The sequence below is a fragment of the Myotis daubentonii genome, chromosome 5 (assembly GCF_963259705.1).
Source record: "Myotis daubentonii chromosome 5, mMyoDau2.1, whole genome shotgun sequence".
In the NCBI taxonomy this organism is placed as follows: Eukaryota; Metazoa; Chordata; class Mammalia; order Chiroptera; family Vespertilionidae; genus Myotis; species Myotis daubentonii.
In genome coordinates this window covers 76571578-76592805 of record NC_081844.1, presented here as the reverse complement: position 1 = coordinate 76592805, position 21228 = coordinate 76571578, and the positions used below count along the sequence as shown (strand labels likewise).

At 39.8% G+C, this 21228-nt stretch overlaps 2 protein-coding genes across 10 annotated transcripts in view; one reads left to right on the top strand and one right to left on the bottom strand.

The window, feature by feature from the left end:
• RAD50 (RAD50 double strand break repair protein) overlaps positions 1–6394 on the bottom strand; it is a 74099-nt gene extending 67705 nt beyond the window's left edge. For all 5 annotated transcript variants that reach the window (XR_009453064.1, XM_059698343.1, XM_059698344.1 and 2 more), the window contains exons 1-2: positions 6030–6394; positions 3763–3846 (exon numbers count right to left, since the gene is read on the bottom strand). Coding sequence is in view for 4 of the 5 variants with exons in the window: in XM_059698343.1 (XP_059554326.1) it covers positions 3763–3846; positions 6030–6158 (213 nt within the window). In the remaining variant the exon portion in view is untranslated. The remainder of the gene's footprint in view (positions 1–3762; positions 3847–6029) is intronic.
• Positions 6395–6468: 74 nt separating this feature from the next.
• On the top strand, positions 6469–16834 carry IL5 (interleukin 5). 5 transcript variants are annotated; one of them, XM_059698351.1, is made up of 5 exons: positions 6469–8723; positions 14951–15118; positions 15309–15341; positions 16107–16235; positions 16343–16834. In XM_059698351.1, the coding sequence occupies exons 2-5, from the start codon at positions 14981–14983 to the stop codon at positions 16439–16441; spliced, it is 399 nt and encodes a 132-aa protein (XP_059554334.1). In that variant the 5' UTR covers positions 6469–8723; positions 14951–14980; the 3' UTR covers positions 16442–16834. The 5 variants fall into 5 exon arrangements, with proteins under 5 accessions (XP_059554334.1, XP_059554332.1, XP_059554335.1 ...); XM_059698349.1 differs by having other exon boundaries at positions 14205–15118; XM_059698350.1 differs by lacking the exon at positions 6469–8723 and adding an exon at positions 13752–14308.
• Positions 16835–21228: the final 4394 nt, after the last annotated feature.

Sequence of the window (21228 nt, the reverse complement as noted above, 5' to 3'; positions counted from 1 at the left end):
GTGGATAGAGCATCGGCCTACGGACTGAAAGGTCCCAGGTTCAATTCTGGTCAAGGGCATGTACCTTGGTTGCAGGTACATCCCCAGTAGATGTGCAGGAGGCAGCTGATCAATGTTTTTCTCTCATCGATGTTTCTAACTCTCTATCCCTCTCCCTTCCTCTCTGTAAAAAATCAAATATATATATAAATAAAAGACAGTGCTGAGTTTTTATCTGGACAAATATTGAACTTATATGCTGTTTTTATACCTACTGGTGCTTATATTTTTCTTTATTTAGTTAATGTGACAAATTGGTTTTCAAATGTCAAACAAAACTTGCATTCCTGAGATAAACCCTGCTTAGTCACGGAATATTATCTTGTTTTCTCTGTAGTTGTTTTTTTTTTTTTTTTTTAGAAAAGCAAGCATAACATTTATTGACCGCAGCAAAAATATACTTAGAAGAGTGAAACAAGGAAAGCCATAGAAGCAACAGGAGAGCCTAGGCTGGGCTGCCTTAGCTCACTGGGAAGTCAGAGAACAGGGGGCTTTGGAGACAAGTTCAGGAGATAGCCCAAGAAGAGCTCTACTGCCCATTGCTCCCCTGGTTGCAAATCTCATGCAGTCCCTTAGAGATTAGGGGATACATGAAGGGGAGCAGGGGGGAGAAGAGGGGCAAGGGGAATGGCCCGGGCATGCTCCTTGGAGGGAGAGCACGCCTGGAATATTATCTTTATTTGCATATTGCTGAACTTGATTTGCTAATATTTTGCTAAAAATTTTGTGGAGATATTTATGACCATTCATGAATGGTATCATGTAGTTTTCTTGTGTCTTTGTCTGATTTTGGTATGGGGTAATGCTACCCTCATAAAGAGTTGGGACATTTTCCTCTCCCTCACTCTTCTAAAAGGGTCTGTATAGAAATATTATTTCTCCCTAAAATGTTTGGTAGAATTTAGCAGTGATACCATTGGAGCCTGAAGTAAGTTCTCATGGTGAGGTTTTTAACTTTGAATCAATTTCTTATTGAATGAACTTTGACAGCTTGTGTCCTTTAAAGAATTTTTCCGTTTCATCTAAGTAGTTGAAGTTATTGGCATAAGTTTGCTAACACTATTCCCTTATTACCTATATACTGACTATAAGATCTGCAGTGAAGTCACCTCTTTCATTCCTATTATTGGTAACTTGTGTCTTTTTCTTGATCACTTTGCTTAGAGGTAAATTAATTATATTCGTTTAAAGAATGAGCTTCAGCCCTAGCCGGTTTGGCTCAGTGGATAGAGAGTTGGCCTGTGGGCTGAAGGGTCCCGGGTTTGATTCTGGTCAAGGGCACATGCCTGGGTTGTGCGCTTGATCCCCAGTAGGGGGCGTGCAGGAGGCAGCCCATTATTGATTCTCTCATCACTGATGTTTCTATCTCTCTCTCCCTCTCCCTTCCTCTCTGAAATCAATAAAAATATGTTTTAAAAAAAGAGAAAGGAATCACTGGCCTAGCCGGTTTGGCTCAGTGGAGAGCGTCAGCCTGCGGACTGAAGGGTCCCGGGTTTGATTCCGGTCAAGGGCACGACTGCATGCTCAGTGCCTGGCCCTGGCTCAGGTGCGTGCGGGAGGCAAACGATCGATGGGTCTCTCTCACACTGACATTTCTGTCTCTCCCCTTCCCTTCCACTCTCTCCAAAAATCAACGGATTAACCAACTGTATCAAATCTGCTGAGAAGTTAATAAGAATTAGAAAATGACCACTTTAGCCCGGCTGGCGTGGTTCAGTGGTTGAGCATCAGCCTATGAACAAGGAAGTCATGGTTCAACTCCCAGCCAGGTTGCGGGCTCAGTCCCCAATGTGGGGCATGCAGGAGGCAGCTAATCAATGATTCTCTCTCATCATTGATGTTTCCATCACTCTCTCCCTCTCCCTTCCTCTCTGAAATCAATAAAAATATATTTAAATAAAAGGAAAATAAAAATAAAATGACCACTTTATCTGGCAACATAGATATTACTGGTAACTTTACAAGAGCAGTTTCAGTGAGGAAAAAAAGAAGAAAATCTGAACTGAGTAGGCTGAGGAGAAAATGGAAAGCAATGAAGTGATGACAATGAGTACATACAACTCTTGTGAATTTTGTTATAAACTGGAACAGAGAAGAGGTAGTAGCAAAGGGGTGATTTGGAGTAAAAAGACAGTTGTTTATATTTATAGATTGGAGCTACCAGAGCATGCTGATGTGAATGATCCTATACAGAGGGAGAAATTGCTACTGAAAGAGCAAGAAGGAACACTAGGAAAGCAAAATGCTTGAGATGACAAGAGAGATTGGATCCAGCCTTCAAGAGGAGTTGGCTGACCTTTAGATAAAATAATAAACAATTTACTCTTAATACAGGAGAGAAAACAGATAGCATGGGTACATAAACAGAGTAGTTTGGAAGATATTATGACTGGAAAACGAGAGACTTTTCATCTGATTCCTCCTACTTTCTCAATATAGTACAAGGCAAGATCATCAATCAAGGAGGGTAGATTACAGGTTTAAGAAGACAGAAAATGTGAATAGAGAGGGCTCAGTATATGTACTAAATGGTATTTCTATTTCTAAGTGGAAAATTAATAAATACTTTAATTATTAGCTATTTTTAGTAATATAAAAGTAGAAATTTCAATGACCGGCTGGGAGTCGGTTAAATCAACTACAGAATATAAACTCAATGGAATTCAACTTAGTAAAACAACGAAATAAGAGTATATACAGGGGTGGAAAAGAATACAATAATTAATAAATATTAATACAATAAAAACTCTGTGTACTCGTAACTGTAGACCTATTTTTGCCCTCCCCTGAATATCTACATATATAAAAGTCTAAGTGACCGAACAACCAGTCGACTGGTTGTTATGATGTGCACTGACCACCAGGGGGCAGATACTCAATGTAGGAGCTGTCCCCTGGTGGTCTGTGTGCTCCCACAGCCAACCTCCCTCGGCCCCTCCCCTGGACCGTGCACTGGGCCTCTAGTATGTATATAAACAGATATATAGTAGGTCACTAAATAATTATTTGATTTGTAAAATGGCATACTAAAATTCCATCCATGTGTTAAAATACATATGTGAGTATATTTATATATGCACACAAATATGTTTTCATAAACACAAAAAAAGCCTGGAATAAATATACAACAAACTCTTGTGAGGGATAGATATTGAGAGAGGCACCTATATATGCAATAAGAAAAACCTACAGGCCAAATATGTACAGAAAATTCTATGTCCTTGACAAACACCAATAGTATAAACACCGTAATTCAAAGATTCAGGCAAAGACTTTCGTCATGGTACATTTTAATGAAAAACTAAAAGCAATGTAAGAAAAGTATGCAATTATTAAAAACATTCACAAATGTTACATGTTTTAAGGAGAAATATTTCAGACATTATAAAAAAGCATAAAGATTATAAAGAACACCCATATACCAAACACCTAGATTAAGAACTTAATTTTTTAATGACATGGGACTTTATGATGTTAAGTGGAAAAAAAACCCTCAGAATACAAAATTCGAGTATGTCTTCAGCTATGTTAAACAGTATGTAAAGGAGAAGAAAATACATGAAAATGTCAACAATGGTTTTCATTGGGTGCTAAGACTGTGTGTGGGTGACATTCCTATCTCTTTATCCTTTGCCATTGCTAGGTTTCTACAATAAACTGTTATCACTTTTATAATTATAAACAATTTAGTTTAAAAGTACAAAATTTTACTAGCACCATTACCTTGGGATCATGAACAAAAGTATTTCCTTTGGTTCCAGGAGGGAAATCTCCAGTACAAATATATTTTAAACATTCAATAATGGTCTAAAGAAAGAGAAAATTACATTTAGCCATAAGAGAACCACAGAAGTTAATCCTACAATATTCATTATAAAAATATTATTTACCATAGAGCAGCGGTTCTCAACCTGTGGGTCGCGACCCCTTTGGGGGTCGAACGACCCTTTCACAGGGGTCGCCTAAGACCATCGGAAAACACATATATAATTACATATTGTTTTTGTGATTAATCACTATGCTTTAATTGTGTTCAATTTGTAACAATGAAATTGGGGGTCACCAAAACATGAGGAACTGTATTAAAGGGTCGCGGCATCCGGAAGGTTGAGAACCACTGCCATAGAGACTATAAAGGATACAATCAGATACAATCAGGCATAAAACCTGCAATAGAGGTATGATTAAGTATTAAAGAATAATTGTTGTAAGTTCATAGAAAAACTACACAATTAAGAAAGTATAATAGCCCTAGCTGGTTTGGATCGGTGGATAGAGCGTCGGCCTGTGGACTGAAAGGTCCCGGGTTCGATTCTGGTCAAGGGCACATGCCTGGGTTTCGGGCTTGATCCCCAGTAGGGGGCAGGAGGCAGCCAATCAATGATTCTCTCTCATCATTGATGTTTCTATCTCTCTCTCCCTTCCTCTCTGAAATCAATAAAAAAATATTTTTAAAAAAGTATAATAAATAATAATTATTTGGAAAAAATTCTCTATTTCCAATTAAAATCATTTAAGCTAATTTAATAATAACAATGGCTAATTAAAAAACATGGCCACCATAATTAATAACTATTGTATAATTGAAATTTGCTGAACTTAAATGTTTTCACTAAAAAAGACAAATGTGTGAGATGATGGATTTGTTAATTAACTACATAGGGGGAATCCTTCCACCATTAGGTATTATCAGATCACCAGATGTATACTGTATAAATATCTTACAATTTTATGTGAATTATACCTTGATAAAACTGAAATTTTTAAAAAAGTAAAAAACACCACCACCAAAACCAATGGCTGTTACATAGACCTTACTATGTGCCAGGTATTGAATGAACCACTTTTACATAGAGTAACCTTTTAATTCTCACATTAATCCTAGGCTCTCGAAACTGTCTTTTATCTCCATTTTACAAATGAGAAAACTAAGGCATAGAACATTTAGGTCGCTCTTGCACAGCCAGTGCTCATCAACACTACACTGGTCTCCTTCACAGTAGATCACTTAATACAATGCTAGCTCCCCAACAGGCATGCAATAAATACATTTTTGCAGAAAAGGAGACAGGAGTCAGACATTCAGTACTCAACACTAAACCTTCTCTCTTCCTCTACGCTTTTAACAAAACCTCAGTGACTCGTCTCCCTGTTACACTCCTTGTGTTTTCTCAAGCCACCCTTCCAGAACACAATCCAGCCTTTTGGCTATCCTTTTTCCATAACTGCTTGCCATTGCGGGGCCTAACCTAAATTTCTAAATATTCCCCGTTTTAAAAAACCACAGTAAATAAGTTGTGCTCCAACTTTTTGACTAGGGAAGCGCATCCCACAACAAAATACAGGCATGCCCGAAGATACTGCGGGTTTGGTTCCAGACCACTGCAATAAAGCAAGTCAATTTATTTCTTTTTTGCTGGGTTTGCCTCAAGTTTATTTAATTAAAAAAACACACACAAAAAACACGCAGCACCTGTTAAGAGCAATAAACCACGCAGAGTAAAACGAGGTATGCCTGCAGTTTTCCAATTTAAGGCTCACTGCATGTTTCATTTTAAAATTAAGCCATTTATTTTTTTATTAATTATACTTAAACAGTCGGCATACTTGTAAACTCACATATTTCTATTTTATAACTTTTTATGAAGTTCCTGCATTGAGAAAACTACCATGAAGAGAGTGCTATGCTTGGGAGCAAGGTGCTGAAAAGCACCGATACAGACAAGGGTTCTTGCGGGACAGGCTGTCGGCCCGTGGGGTTCCCCGGTGAACCTGCCCACAGGCCCGGACACCCTCGGTGCTGGGTCTGGGCGACTCCTGCACTCGCTGACCACGCCCCGCGGCCGGGAAGTCACCGGAGGAGAGGACAGGCACTTCCTGGGGCCCCAGAAACAGGGGCGCCTCTCGTTCCTCATCAGCATCCTGCTCCCCGGGTGTTTGAGGCCTCGGTTCCTTGACCCGCGACCTGAAGGGGGCTACTCCGCACTTACCGTCTTCCCTGCCCCATTGGGTCCAACCAAAATTGTGAGGGGACTGAAGAAAGTGATAATTTGCTTATCTTTGTCCTCTATTCCAAAACTCCGCACGCCCATAATGCTCATCTTTTCGATCCGGGACATGTTTGTAAATGTTTCTTATTTCAACACCAGCAAGATTGAGCGGTGAGGCAGCAGCGCGGCGAAAGCGGGCCGGCAGGCTCCCGCTGGGAGCGAAGGCTCTGGCTGGAACCCTTCCTCCCACGCCTGCCTTCTTCCCGGCTGGCGGGCCAGAGCCGCCCAGGGATGCCCGCGGGAGACACAAAACACGGGCCACGGGACCCCGCGACCGTGCCCACTCACAGATTCCCGCCTCTGCTGCCCCGCGGGTCACGTGAACGGCCTGCGCGCCTTTACGCCGCAGGCCCGGGGCACGCTGGGAACGCGGGGCCCGCCCTGCGTGCGTGCGCAGCGCCGGCTTCTGGGAGCCCCGCGGGCCTAGAGGGCTGGATGCTGCGTGTTTCCGGTGGCGGCGGTTCCTGGTCCCTGATCCCTGCTGGCGGTCCTGGGCGAATGGAGAGACACTAACTCTAAGGGGAGACGAAGACTTGCAGTGAACCACCACGGTTCTCAAAGTGGGATCCCGGGAATGGAGGAAAGTGCGATGTTTGCTAACGTCAAAACTATTTTCCTAGCCCTCACTGGTTTGGTTCAGTGGCAGTGGTTCGCAACCTGCTGGCCCTTTAAATACAGTTCCTCATGTTGTGACCCAACCATAAAATTATTTTCGTTGCTACTTCATAACTGTAATGTTGTTACTGTTGTGAGTCATAATGTAAATATCTGATATGCAGGATGGTCTTAGGCGACCCCTGTGAAAGGGTCGTTGGATCGCCAAAGGGGTCGCGACCCACAGGTTGAGAACCGCTGGATAGGGCATTGGTTGGGTTCCGGTCAAGGGCACATGCAGGGGTTGCGGGCTTGATCCCCAGTGGGGGTCTGGAGGAGGCAGCTGATCAATAATTCTCTCTCATCAATAATTCTCTCTCACAAAAAAAGACACTATTTTTCCAAAAGTAGCTGTTATTTACCTTTTCTACTCTCATTTGCTCACTAAGGTAGTTTTTTCCCGTGATCACATGACGTGTGGTGACGCCATGGCAATAGTGACCAGTGGAATGTTACTAGATTTCGAGTGGCGGTCACAGGGTATATAAATGTCGAATCACTGTGTTGTATACCTCAAACCAATATAATACTGTATACCGACTATTTTAATAAAAATAAAATGTTGAAGCTCTTTGGGGTCCTCAGTAATTTGTAAGAGTGTAAAGAGGCGTTTAAGACTAAAAGTCAAACGCTCTGGCATATGATGTGAAGGAAATCCAGTCATAAGTATTAACACAAGATAGGAATAGACACCTTTCAAAAAAGGAAGTTTCGGTTATGCAAGATGAGTAGTAAGAGATCTATATACCATAGTGCTTACAGTTAAGAGTACTATATTGTATAATTACAATTTTGCTAACGGTAGATCTTACGTGTTCCTACCAAAAAAATAATAGAGAAGGTGGGAGGGAACTTGAAGGTGATAGGCGCACTAGTGGCACTGACGGAGTAGACTTACCTCCAGAGTCATCACATTGTATACATGAAGTATGTACAACTTTTATGTTTCAAGAAATTTAAAGTAAAATAAGGGAAAGAGAAATTACCTTTCTCAAAAATAAGAAAATTGTGGCCCTGGCCTGGTAGCTCAGTTGATTAGAATATTGTCCCTGTATGCTAAGGTTGCAGGTTCCATCTCTGGTCAGGGCACACACATACAAGAAGCAACCAATGATGCCCTAACCGGTTTGGCTCAGTGAATAGAGTGTCAGCCTTCGGACTCAAGGGTCCCAGGTTCGATCCCGGTCAAGGGCATGTACCTTGGTTGCGGGCACATCCCCAGTAGGGAGTGTGCAGGAGGCGGCTGATCGATGTTTCTAACTCTATCCCTCTCCCTGCCTCTCTGTAAAAGATCAATAAAATATATATATTTTTAAAAAGGTAATGAATTAAAACTTCCCGCAAATTCTCTTTAAAAAAAAAAAAAAGCAACCAATGAATGCATAAATAAGTGGAACAACAAGTTGATATTTCTCTCTTTGCCTTCCTCTCTCTCTAAAAATCAATAAATTTAAAAATGAGAATATTGCTTTTTGGAAACCAATTTGAGGGATATATGCAAGGATGTATAGACAAAATTACAAAAGCAGTAATGGAAGATATTAAAATCAAAGTAAGTACTTTGGACTACTGAGCTAGAAAAGCATAGGAAACACTCTAATCACATAGTCCCAAGACAATCACTTACAGAACTTAATACATTAACTAAAAAATACATCAAAGATGCAAGTGGGGAAGACCAGTAAATAGTGTCTTCAAGTACCAAGTGTGAAAACATGAAAGGGTCAGTTATTACAGTACATATCTTAAATTACCAATGGAACAAAACAGATTGAAATTATACAATAATGCCTTATGAATACAGTAATGCCTTATTACCAAATATGGTAAAACAATGACACTAGATTAAAGCCTTTTTTATTTAAAAAAAGTTTTTACTTTTTAATGTTTTCTTTTCACTCACTACCTAAAAATTACTAGGAGACGCTAAAGTAATGAAAGTTTAGCACCTCCGAAGACTATTCGAAGTGAACTTTACTGGTGAGTTCATTATTTTCATACCTATTTTCTGTGGTTGATTGAAAGGAAATTCTCATAGTAGGACTCAAAACATATAAACAGTGAAGAAACTAGGAAGTCTGATTTATGCTCTTGCCCAGTATTAAAATAATGAAAGCTCACTTTAAAAAAATCAGGTTTACTGAAGCATAACTTACAGTAAAATTTACTCTTTCCAGCATACAGTTCCACGAGTTTTGACAAATGTAAACAGATGTGTAACCACCAAGACCACCCCCTCCCACCGCCCCCCACCAATTTTCAGGAGTGGGGAACCTTTTTTCTGCCAATGGCCATTTGGATATTTATAACATCATTTGAGGGCCATACAAAATTATAAAATTAAGAATTAGCCTGCTATATTTGGTCAAACATTTAATTAACTTACCCCTAATGCCTTGGCAGGGCCAAACCAAATGATTGCAAGGGCCTTATATGGCCCATGGGACAGACACTCGCCATCCTTGAAGACAAATACTTGGATGCCAGTAAGAAGAAAAAAGCAAATCTATATTTTACTTACCACTCTTAAGTTCTAGGTTGATGAAGAGCTAGATATTTCTGAAAACAATAAAAGAAAATCCAGAAATGTAATTACTCTCCCCCCCCCCTTTTTTTTTTAACCCTCACTTTTAAAACAGAATTTTATACTCAAAGTAACACAAGAAATTAGCAATGACTGGGGCAACCAGACATTGTTCCTCCTGAAATCTTAATATGAAGTATCCAACATCACCTCTTATGCAGTTTTTTTCAAAGGTTAAACTTTAATCACACCTTTAAATTTAACTTCTAGTTCACAGGAATTAAGGATTAAGCTAATAATACACAAGGATGAAAGAGGTAAACCTGGATGTACTGCAAAACACTAGCCCTGGTTCTCTTTGTCATTAAAACAAGAAAATTTTAAAAGGCTGGTTTTGTTGTTTGTTGTTTGTTTGTTTTTTAAGGACTGTTGCAAATGAAAAGACTTGAGTTGCATGTTACCCATATTCAGCACGTGGTCCTGGAGTTGATCCTGATTTGAACATAGAGATGTGAAGGGAAGTTGGGGGATACATGGGAAAACTTTCTGAATGTAGACTGCAAATTAAATGCTAAAAAGAATTATTAATTTCATTATATTAGGTGTGATAATATTTTGCTACGTAAGAAAACGATCATTTTTTGAGGTACATATGGAAGTGTTCATGATAGTGTCATGCTTTCTGTCATTTAAAATACTTCAGAAGAAAAGTTATGAGTTAAAGGGAAAAAAATGGATATGAGAAGGTAAATTCCATTACAAAAATTTTCAACTTTGTAACAATAGGAAACTCTAAAACTAAGATAACTCTAGGAGGAAGGTGGAAAAGATTTGCAATAAAAATGATTACTCCTTAAAATAAAAATAACTAAAAAGGCAGATCAGTCAGGTTCCCAGTTCTCAGTAAACTATTGAAAAATGTTTGGTTTCACTTATAGCATACTCAATGAAATGGAAATTAAACTACCATGAGATATTATCTTATACCGGCTAGTGAATCTCTTTATCCTTATAATACTTTCTCATATAAATTATTTTCCTAGTGTTGGTATTGCTGTATCAGCTTTATTTTTATTAGTATTTGATCAGTCTATTTTTTATCCCTTGATTTTCAACCTTTTAAAAAATATATTTTTTTATTGATTTCAGAGAGGAAGGAAGAGGGAGAGAGAGATAGAAACATCAATGATGAGAAAGAATCATTGATCGGCTGCCTCTAGCACACCCCACAGGGGGATTGAGCCCGAAACCTGGACATATGTCCCTCCTGGTTCATAGGTTGATGCGCAACCACTGAGCCACACCAGCCTGGCATGATTTTCAACCTTTTAATGTCATTTTTCATGAAGTGTATCTCTTGAAAATAGCTGAAATGATTTTAATATAATTATATAGCATCTTCCTTTTAATAGGTGAATTTAATCTATTTTTCAATTACTATCGTTTCTGATAAATTTGGATATATTTCTCATATCTTTTTCTTTACTTTTTCTCCTTTCCTAGTTTCTGGATTGATTAAGCTTCCTTTATTACCATGGTTTAGTCCACTGGTTTGGGACTTATACACTCAATTTCTGTTATTTTAGCGGCTACTCTTAAAAACTTTACATGCCTATTTTGACATCTAAAGTTAGTATCTTTAGCATCCTTCCAAACAATACAAGACCAACTCTGATCACTCTTTCTATCTCCTACATGATCATTGTTTAGTGTCTGTTCCTCATTGCCTTGAAACCCCCTAAATAAATTGTTTTTAACCAGCATTATTTATTTAGGTTTACCAACTTATTTGTCAGTCTCTTTGATTATCACCGCTTCTGGCATCATACCTTCCTCCTGGGTTCATTTCACTCATTCCATTAGCAAAACTATTAAACACTATTGCTAAAGAGACTTCAGGGAAAGAAAACTATCCCACAGTGCTGATATCAGGATTAAACAAAGTTATTTTTTGAAAGTGCATTATAAGTTGCAAAACACTGTAAAAATATGAGATTTATTTTTTGTGCATTGAATATTTTCAGAAGAGTGATCTTATAAAATGTAATAAAAGCTAAAAAATTTATCACACAACTTCCTTAACGTAAGGATATATTTTAGAAATGATACAATGGACTTTTTAGAAAGTACTTTATAAGTTGCAAAACACTGTTAAAATATAAGAGATTTAAAAAATATATATATAAGAGATTTATTTTTTGTGCATTGAATATTTTCAGAGCAGTGATCTGGTAAACTGTAACAAAAGCTAAAAAATTATTACACAAGTTCCTTAGCATAAGGAAATATTTAGAAATTATACAGTATTTTATAAATGATAAAATTGTGGAATGCTGGAAACAACCCAAATGGTGAAGTAAATTATGATTCATCAGTTTCATCTAATAGCAGGTAACCTTTAAAATAAACAAATAGGTACGTGAAGAATTAAGCAAAAAAGATAAACACAGATTGCATATATTCATTGGTTTACAACTCTGTAAAGCTATCTATATGTTAGTAAAGATTGGAAGAAGTCATCAAAAACACTGAAAGTTGCTAGGCCAAGAGGAAGAAGTTCTGTTATTTTCCTATAATGTTATTTATTCAATAAAAATTTATTTTAAACATATGCTTGAGGATTGAAAAGATGGGGGTTAGATTAAAATAAAAAGAAGAAAGAGATACTATCATTTTACATTTAATCACCAAGAAAATTTTGTGGCATCATGCCCAGTAGGTTGATTAAAATCAGTTCATAGAAAAGTCATTTAACCTTAAGTGACTGCACAGTTAGTAAAAACCACAGGTATCAATTTTTAAAAATAGGTTGCCAAATTGGAAGGTTTTAGGGCAAAAGGATGGATGTTACTAATGTACCTTTTCAACACTATTCAACATCTTTTTTCTAAATGATATAATATAATTACTCATATTTCTTAATTCTGCATACTGGTTGCTAATTTCTTTCTGTTCTCCTAAAATAATGTGGGTTTTTTTTTTAATGCCATGGTAGTTCATATTGGCTTGGTCTCTAGCTTAACCTTAAAGTTTTGCCCTATCTTTTCATTAGGAGACCTTCAGACTCCTTGAATTTCCACAGTATACATATTACTTTGTTCAACTAATACAACCAAGTGCCTGCTTATTCATTCAGTTATTTATTCAACAAGCATTAATTGAGTGCCTACAATAGGCTGGTCCTTGACAATGAAGAGATCAATCAAATAAAATCCTTATTAAGGAGCTCACAATCTAGTGGTGAAGGCAAAGGTCTCAAGTCTATGACATTTATGGGATACAAAGTCTCTTTCATAATAATAGTAAAAAACAATTATTAACTTTTTTTTCAATATTTTGCAATATTATCTTTTTAATCTTCACCCAAGAATATGATTATTGATGGGGAGGGGGCGGAGAGAGAGAGAGAAATATTGATGTGAGGGAGAAACATCGATGGGTTGCCTTCCATTCATGCCCTGATTGCCTCTCCCCCTCCCTGCCACTCTCTCTAAAAATCAGTGGAGCCCAACTGGCATGGCTCAGTGGTTGAGTGTTGACCTATGAACCAAGAGGTCAGGGTTCAATCTCCAGTCAGGGCACATTATTTATTCAACAAGCATTAATTGAGTGCCTACAATAGGCTGGTCCTTGAGAATGAAGAGATCAAGTTGAAGAGATTAAGTTACAGGCCTAATACTCAGTGTGGGCATGCAGGAGGCAGGTGGTCAATGATCCTCTCTCATCATTGATGTTTCTCTCTCTCTCTCTCCCTCTCCCTTCCTCTCTGAAATCAATAAAAATATTTTTTTTTAAATCAATGGAAAAATATCCTTGGGTGAGGATTAACAAAATAACATCTAGCCCTCCAATAGGGATCCACAACTATTCTGTAAGTCAGAGGCTGCAAAATGACACACTTTATGGTTTTTGAAAATATGACTTGCCAACATTTAAAAATAAAGAGATGATACATAATAATCAGGATTTCTGGTTTTTTTGAAAAAGTTGATGATCTGGCAACATAAGGCCTCGGGTGTCACATGGCATCAATCAGCTGGAGCTGTGTAGCACCTGCCACCTGTAGACAGGTCATACATGCTGCAGCTACCATAGCCCCAAGGCCTTTCAAGTGTTCAAATCAGACGTGTCTAGCCAAGAGTCCCAAACTTCCGCACAAACAAAACGAGACATGCTACAGAAAGCTGCCCCCGAAGTCCGACACCACTTTTAACCTACCTGGGCAGAGCTCTGATTATATGCATGTAAAAGGCATGTCTACTCCTCCCCCCCCCCCCCAGCTGCCTCTGTTTCTCCTACAGAACTCTATCCAGCTTTGGAAAAGGGTTCTACATAGCCATTTGCATTTGGTACCATCTGCCCTAGATGCTCAAGATAGTTCTAAAGTCAGGCTTCCAGGCACCAACACAGACCCACTCTGGGACACTTACTGAAAACCTCCATTGAAAGCAAGTGGCTAACAGCTCCATTATGTGTGCTCAGGCCTGGGAAGAAGGACGCGTGTGGTTGAGTAGGAGGCCTCATAAGCTCCCTTCTGGGGATTACAGGTCTGAGCCTAAGGAACACAACAGCTGAGTCCTCTGATCAGACCTGGCCCACCCAGGGTGCGAAAGGACATCCCCACCCTTGTTGGACGTGAAGGAGAGGCCATGCCTGTATATTATGTGGTTGTGATGGATACTTACTGGTTAACTTCCCAGCATCCACATCCCTCTTACTACTACCCAGGACCCCCAATTTCTTAGGTGTGCCATTTGGGTGGGATGAAGCCCACCTCCAGTTCCAGAGAGAGAGACAATCAGTATATCCTATACCCCTGGCCACCGTCCAAGGGTGAACATGTATGTGCTCCCTTGCCACAAGGAGGCTGAATGCTAGAACTTTTGACTGAGCAATCTGAAAAGCACAATTTGCTTTCTCCTGCTTCTCAAAAACAGGATTCACATAGATCCAGGAGTTCTGACATCGTCTTGGGACCACAGTGGGAGAGCTGTCTGAGAAGGGAACCAAGAGGAGCCACTGAGGCCAGCAAAATATAAAGGTGCCTCCACACTGGACCATTTGGTGCTACGAGCTAATAAATTCCCTGCTTGGCTTCAACCAGTTTGGGTTTGGTTTTTGGTCACTGGCAACACAAAGGGTCCTCACCAGCACCCCAGTGAACACAACTTGAGCCAGCTCCGTTTTGATGATCTCTGCCCTAATCACCATCTTCCCACCCGTATTTTCAATTCCGTGTAAGGCAAGTCAATGTAGCAACAACTGTGATAGAATTCAGTAGACTTCGGCAGGGGAGGGGGAAAGACAGTTCCCAATATTTGTGTATTTTAGCCTAAAATTCGATTTCTTGGTTTACGTCATACTTCTCTTTTTTATGTATATCTTTTCAGAGGAAATTCGATCATCAGTGTTTAAGAAATGCAAATGTGGGGCAGTGATGTATCAACCCAGAGACTTTCTTTTATACTAGAAAATGTTTTTGAAGGGGGAAAAACAGGGATTTTTATTAAAAGATAAAAGTAAACTTGTTTTTTTAAGACACAAGGCATTGGAAACATTGGTTTCACAACATGCCATTATTAGACAGTCTCTATCTGATTGTTGGAAATTATTCATTTCCTCAAAGAGAGAGAATAAATTGGTTGGGGATACAATCTTGTACAATGCACTTTCTTTGCCAAAGGCAATCGCTGAACATTTCAGAGCCATCAGAATGCTTCTGCTTTTGACTTTCCTGGTTCTCGGAGCTGCCGACGTTGGTGCCATTGCCTTAGAAAGTCCCTTGAAGAGACTGGTGGCAGAGACCTTGACCCTGCTCTCCACTCATCGGACTCTGCTGATAGGCGAAGGGGTAATTTTCTTTTTGTGTCCTACAGTCTTTAAAAGGCATCGGTAATCTTTGGTGCGGTTAACTTTTAAAGATCTGTTAATGAAATTATGAGTGTTAGCAATAGATGATTGGTAACCATTTCACAATCATTTTATTAAGTGGTGAATGTATAGAGTGCTTTACAAATGAATGTATTTCCTTTCCTTTTCAGAACCTGATGATTCCTACTCCAGGACATACAAATGTAAGTTAAATTATGATAGCATGAATAAGTGAATTGCATATTTTAGGCTATCAAACCATAGTTATCATTGGAACTATTTATGTTCTGTATTTCGTTTTTGTGTGTGTGATGTGAATGTGTGTACTTATAAATATTAGGAATGACTTTATAACAAGTAGAATCCATTAAACAAGGCCCTTTGGAGATATGCTCAGGTTAAGAGGTGCCTCCTCATCTCCATTCAATTCTGACAATCTACTGCTTTCCTCACTTTAATATCTTTTTGAAAGTATTAGCAACTTAGGGTAATACTTTTAGAATCTTAGTGCACATTACAATATACAATGAATGATCTATATTTACAGTCATTTCCACGTTTTAAAGTGATCATGACATGTAACAGAATTGTATGCGTTTGGAGTATGTCATGGTCATACTAAAATGTAAAATATATGATTTCATTAATCTGAATAGAACAAAATTACCAACTAGAACTATGAAAGGAAGCTCTGATATGAGATCAATAATTATTCTTCTTAAACATTGTATTTTTGGTTAAGTACTTACTTTATATCATTTGTAAAACTCCTCAGTAATTCAATAAACCTCACCTACTTTTAGAAATTATATCCCAATATGAAATTGGTTCCACCTAGAAAAGGAACAATGAAAAACTCTTTGGAAAAGGAAACTCGTGTAAACACCACAAAACAAAGTCTAGCTTTGTGGACCAATGTTTTAGATCCTGATTTGATTACTTATGTTTTTAAAATCTTCCTCATTTAGCACCAACTATGCATTGAAGAAGTCTTTCAGGGGGTAGACACATTGAGGAATCAAACTGCAGAAGGGGATGCCGTGGAAAAACTCTTCCAGAACTTGTCTTCAATAAAAGACTACATAGATGGCGAAAAAGTAAGTAAAAACGTTTAGTGGAAGCTTAAGCATGTTTGTCTGGCTGTGCCTATTTTTACAGGTGTTGACAGGTTCCTATAATACCTCTTGTCTGTTCTTTTTCACAGAAAAAGTGTGAAGGGGAGCGATTGAGAGTAAAAAAGTTCCTAGACTACCTGCAAGTATTTCTTGGCGTGATAAACACTGAGTGGACAATGGAAAGTTGAGACTCAACTGGCTTGTTGTAGCGATAAAGGATGTTTTATTGCCACGAGAATGAGGGCCAATCAAGGGCAGGGCCTTCCTCTTCAGTTTAATTAAGCTTCTGAGGCAAAGTAGCAGCATTTCAGGCATACTGCTGCTTCACTACCTCATCTAGGCAGAAAGCATCAAAGCAAAATATTCTAGGTATATTCCAGATACAGGAATCAGGGAAGTATTTTCCTCCAGTTCGCTCCAAACAAAATGGATGTATACTTTTTATCTTATTTAATGCAACATTCTGTAAAATGTCTGTTAACTTAATATTATTTATGAAATGGTTAGGAATTTGGAAAGTTACTATTTATTTCATGTCAAGCTATGTTCCAATAAAACAAAAATAGACAACTCCGGTTCAATTTGTCGTTGGCCTTTGTCTTATTCTTGAAGTGAGTGCAGACTGTGTGAGAACAGGCTGAGTGTGGAGGGAGGGCCTGCATGGATGCTAACATATTAGGTTGTAAAATTTGGGGGGGGGGGTATTTATTTATTTATTTATTTATTCCATAAACTGTGATAAAATAAGGATGTAAAATATTTAAAGCAGTACTCTCTGATCACTAATCCATCAACGTGGCTGCTTTGTCTGTATAACATGCTACACGTCCCCTTAGTTGACCCTCAGAGCCTTTCTAATTGTCTTCTATGAACTTTTCTATGTTCCCAATTATATTTGGAGTGAACCTACAAATTTTCTCTGCTGAGTTCTCTCCCATCACTTTGTTAAAAATGCATCAAGTTTGGGGACATACGTATAATATTTCCCTATATAAATACTGGTAGACAAGCAATGTATTGAAAGATATATATGTTCCACGAAGAAATGTTTTATGCAGAAAACATTCACTGGGGAGACATTCTAGAGCAGTGGTTCTCAACCTTCTGGCCCTTTAAATACAGTTCCTCGTGTTGTGACCCAACCATAACATTATTTTCGTTGCTACTCCATAACTGTAATGTTGCTACTGTTATGAATCGTCATGTAAATATCTGATATGCAGGATGGTCTTAGGCGACCCCTGTGAAAGGGTCGTTCGACCGCCAAAGGGGTCGCGACCCACAGGTTCTTCCCGTAACGCCCCAAGAATTTTCACACCTGTGTGCCTTTGCCCACACTGACTCAGAACATCAGTCTTTCCCCACACAGGGAACATGGAGTTGTCCCCTAGATGTTTTCATTCATTCCTCTCCCTGAGCTCTCACAGTCCAGCTCAAATGCTTCCTTCTTGATTCCTTCCCTGCCTAGCCTAGCAGTATTAGTTGCTCCCTTCTCAGTGTCCTGCATTACTTTGAACATTTCTCTATCGGCGTTCTTGTTTTTATATTGCAGTGTTTCCAGGCACATCATATATATCTCTGTACACGTATCAGTCTGAATAGTCCAGGTGATGCTGCAGTAACAGACATCCCTGAATCCTAGTGGTGGGGGACACAACTAAAGTTTGTTTCTTAGTCACACAGAGTCTACTGTGGTGTGGTCCTGAGCAACCCTTCAGAGCAGCTGTTCGCATGTTGGCTCTGCAATCCAGGATGTTTCCGTCTTATGATGCTCAGACAACCTGAGCAAGTGCTTGTGAAGCAATCTTCCTCCAAACAATTTTCCCCAGAGTCAAGTACAGAAGCCAAAAAATTCCATGGGACTAGCTACCTCCGGGCAGAGGAATCAATGCTCAAAGCCTGGAAATGGCCTCATTCCCTTCCTTCCTCTCACTACAATGTAAGATTTGCTCCTAGACCAGGTCAGCCAAGCCCTGGCAAACATGCACCAGGAGGAAATGGCTCAGGTGCCTCTGAAATCTGAACAAACACTGAGATGGAGCCATCTGACTTGGCCACTTTCACGCGGGAAGACCCCATCCCTCACCTCTATTGTAAAACCGCAAAACCTGCAGGGCCTTCGAGGACAAATTTCCCCCAGCCCAGTCTAGTTCTGCTTTGCTGACAATCTAGCGGTGTTGAAGTTCAGTTCACACTGTATTCACTTGGTCATCTGCCATGACAAACCCACAGATTGGGTGGCTTTAACAACAGAGCTTTATTTTCTCACGGTTCTGGCAGCGTTGGTTTCCCCTGCACCTCTCTCCTTGGCTGACAGATGGCTGCCTCGTCCCTGTGTACTCACATGGTCGTCCCTCTGTGTGTGCGCATCCCTGGAATCTCTCTACATGGATTAATCTCCCCTTCTCATAAGGACACCAGTCAGATTGGATTAGGGCCCAGCCTAGAGACCACATTGTCACTTACCTCTCTAAAAGCCCTATTTCCAAATACAGCAACATTCTGAGGTACTGAGGGCTAGGGCTTCAACACATGAATTTGGGGAGAATACAATTCCATCCATAATATACACTAACAGGAAACATTTCCTCAGGCACTTGGGATGACACAGGCGTCCACCTGCATGAGGAGCAGACGGGTCACATGTCTCCTTCTTCTCTATTTTAGGAACACACAGAAGTTAGGAAGAGCAGGTTGTACATCTGAAAACAAAGTGCTGCCAGGCCAGTGTGGCTCAGTGGTTGAGCGCCGACCTATGGACCAGGAGGTCACGGTTCAATTCCTGGTCAGGGCACACGCCCGGGTTTCGGACTTGATCCCCAGTGGGGGATGTGCAGGAGGCAGCCAATCAATGATTCTCTCTCCATTGATGTTTCTATCTCTCTCTTCCTCTCCCTTCCTCTCTGAAATCAATTTTTAAAAAAATTTTTTTTAATGAAAAAGTGCTGACACAGGTGTGGAAAACCAGCTCAGGAGGCCCAGGGTTTCTGACATAGTGCAGCCCGGACAGTCACACCAGGTAGCCCTGCAGGACCTCTGAGGCAGGGCAGGTACACCCCGTGGCACCCTGGGAAGTGCCCAACCCTAGACCCAGCAGCTTCACTCCCCTGTGGGCCATAGAAAATAATCTTAAGAGCAGCCAGAAGAGATAGATTGCCTACAAAGGAAATACAATAAGACTGAGAGCTGAGGTCTCAACAGCAAAACACGGAAGACTGGTGACAGCAGAATGTTATCTCAAGGCTGAGGGGTGGAAATGTCTAACTTAGCAGTCTGTGAAGAGCGAACATTTCTTTCAAAAATAAAGATGAACTAAAAGCATTTTTAAAAAAATAGACTTCAGCCCTGACTGGTTTGGCTCAGTGGATAGAGCGTCAGCCTGCAGACTGAAGGGTCCCAGGTTCAATTCAGGTCAGGGGCATGTACCTTGGTTGCGGGCACATCCCCAGTAGGGGGTGTGCAGGAGGCAGCTGATCAGTGTTTCTCTCTATCTCTCTCCCTTCCTGTCTGTAAAAGAAATCAATAAAATATATTTTAAAAATAGACTTTATTTTTAGAGCAGTTTTAGGTTCACGCAAAACTGAGCAGAAAGTACAGAGATTTCCCAGATACCTCCTGCCCCTACACACACAGCCTCCCTCATGATCAACACCCTGCAATAAGGTGGTACATGTGTTGTAATCCGGGGGCCTACATTGACACATCATTATCACATTAGGGTTCACTCCCAGTGTTGTACATTCTATGGGCTTTGGAAAATATAATGACATGTCTCTGCCATTATGGTATCATACAGAATAGTTTCACTGCCCTAAAACCCCTCTGTGTTCCACCTATTTATTCCTCCATCCCCTCTCCTCCCTGGACACCACTAATGTTTTTACTATCTTCCTAGTTTTGCCTTCTCCAAATATCATATCATTGGAATCATGCAGAATGTAGCCTGTTCACATTGGTTCCTTCACTTAGTAACATGCATTGAAGATTCCTCCATTTTCATGGCTTGATAGCTCATTTCTTTCTGGCACTGAATAATATTCTATTGTGGATGTATCACAACTTATTTGTCCACTCACCTGCTGAAGGACATCATGGCTGTTTCCATGTTTTGGCAATTATAAATAAAGGAGCTACAAACATCCATGTGCAGGTTTTTGTGTGCATATAAGTTATCAGCTTATTGATTGCTGAAATGTCAAGGGTATGTTTCATTTTTCTAAGAAACTGACAAACTAAACTGTCTTCCAAAGTGGCTCTACCATTTGGCATTCTCACCAGCAATGCATGAGAGTTCCTGTTGCTCTGCCTCCTTGCTAACACTTGGTGTTGTCAGTGTTTTAGATTTTGGCCATTCTAGTAGGTGTGTGGTGTGCAATATCTCATTGTTTTAATTTGCAGTTCCATAATGACATATGATGTGGAGCAGCTTTTCATATGCTTATTTTCTATCTGTATATCTTCTTTGGGGAGGTGTCTGTTCATGTCTTTTTCCCATTTTTAAAATTCAGTTAAAAACATTATCAACAAGCTCTCACTAAAAGGACTTTGATAAATGGCACTCCTGGAAGGTGAAAAACCACCTCAGAAAGAATGCAAGAAGGAATTACACGTTTACTGTTTTATGCAGCACGATGTTATCTTCCTCCAGAAATGCTTTACTTACTTCTGGCATGCAATTAGGGGAAGAACAGATCATCTCAATGTAATCTGAGATACAGCCGCTGGAAAGCTGGGTTTGCTTTGAAAGACTGATCTATTTTGGTTCTTAACCTAGAGTATAACTCTTCAGGAGTCCTGATGGGAAGCTTAGCAGTATTTACAGAAACCCCTCCTAGTTGGGATCCCCGAATTCCCATTTTTGTTCCTCTGTACCCATGAGACTGCCCCCAAACTCGCTTTGTCCACAGTCCCACAGCCACAGCTTTCCTCTCAGCTTCTCAACCTCCAGATCACAGCTTTCCAATCTGTAAATGCC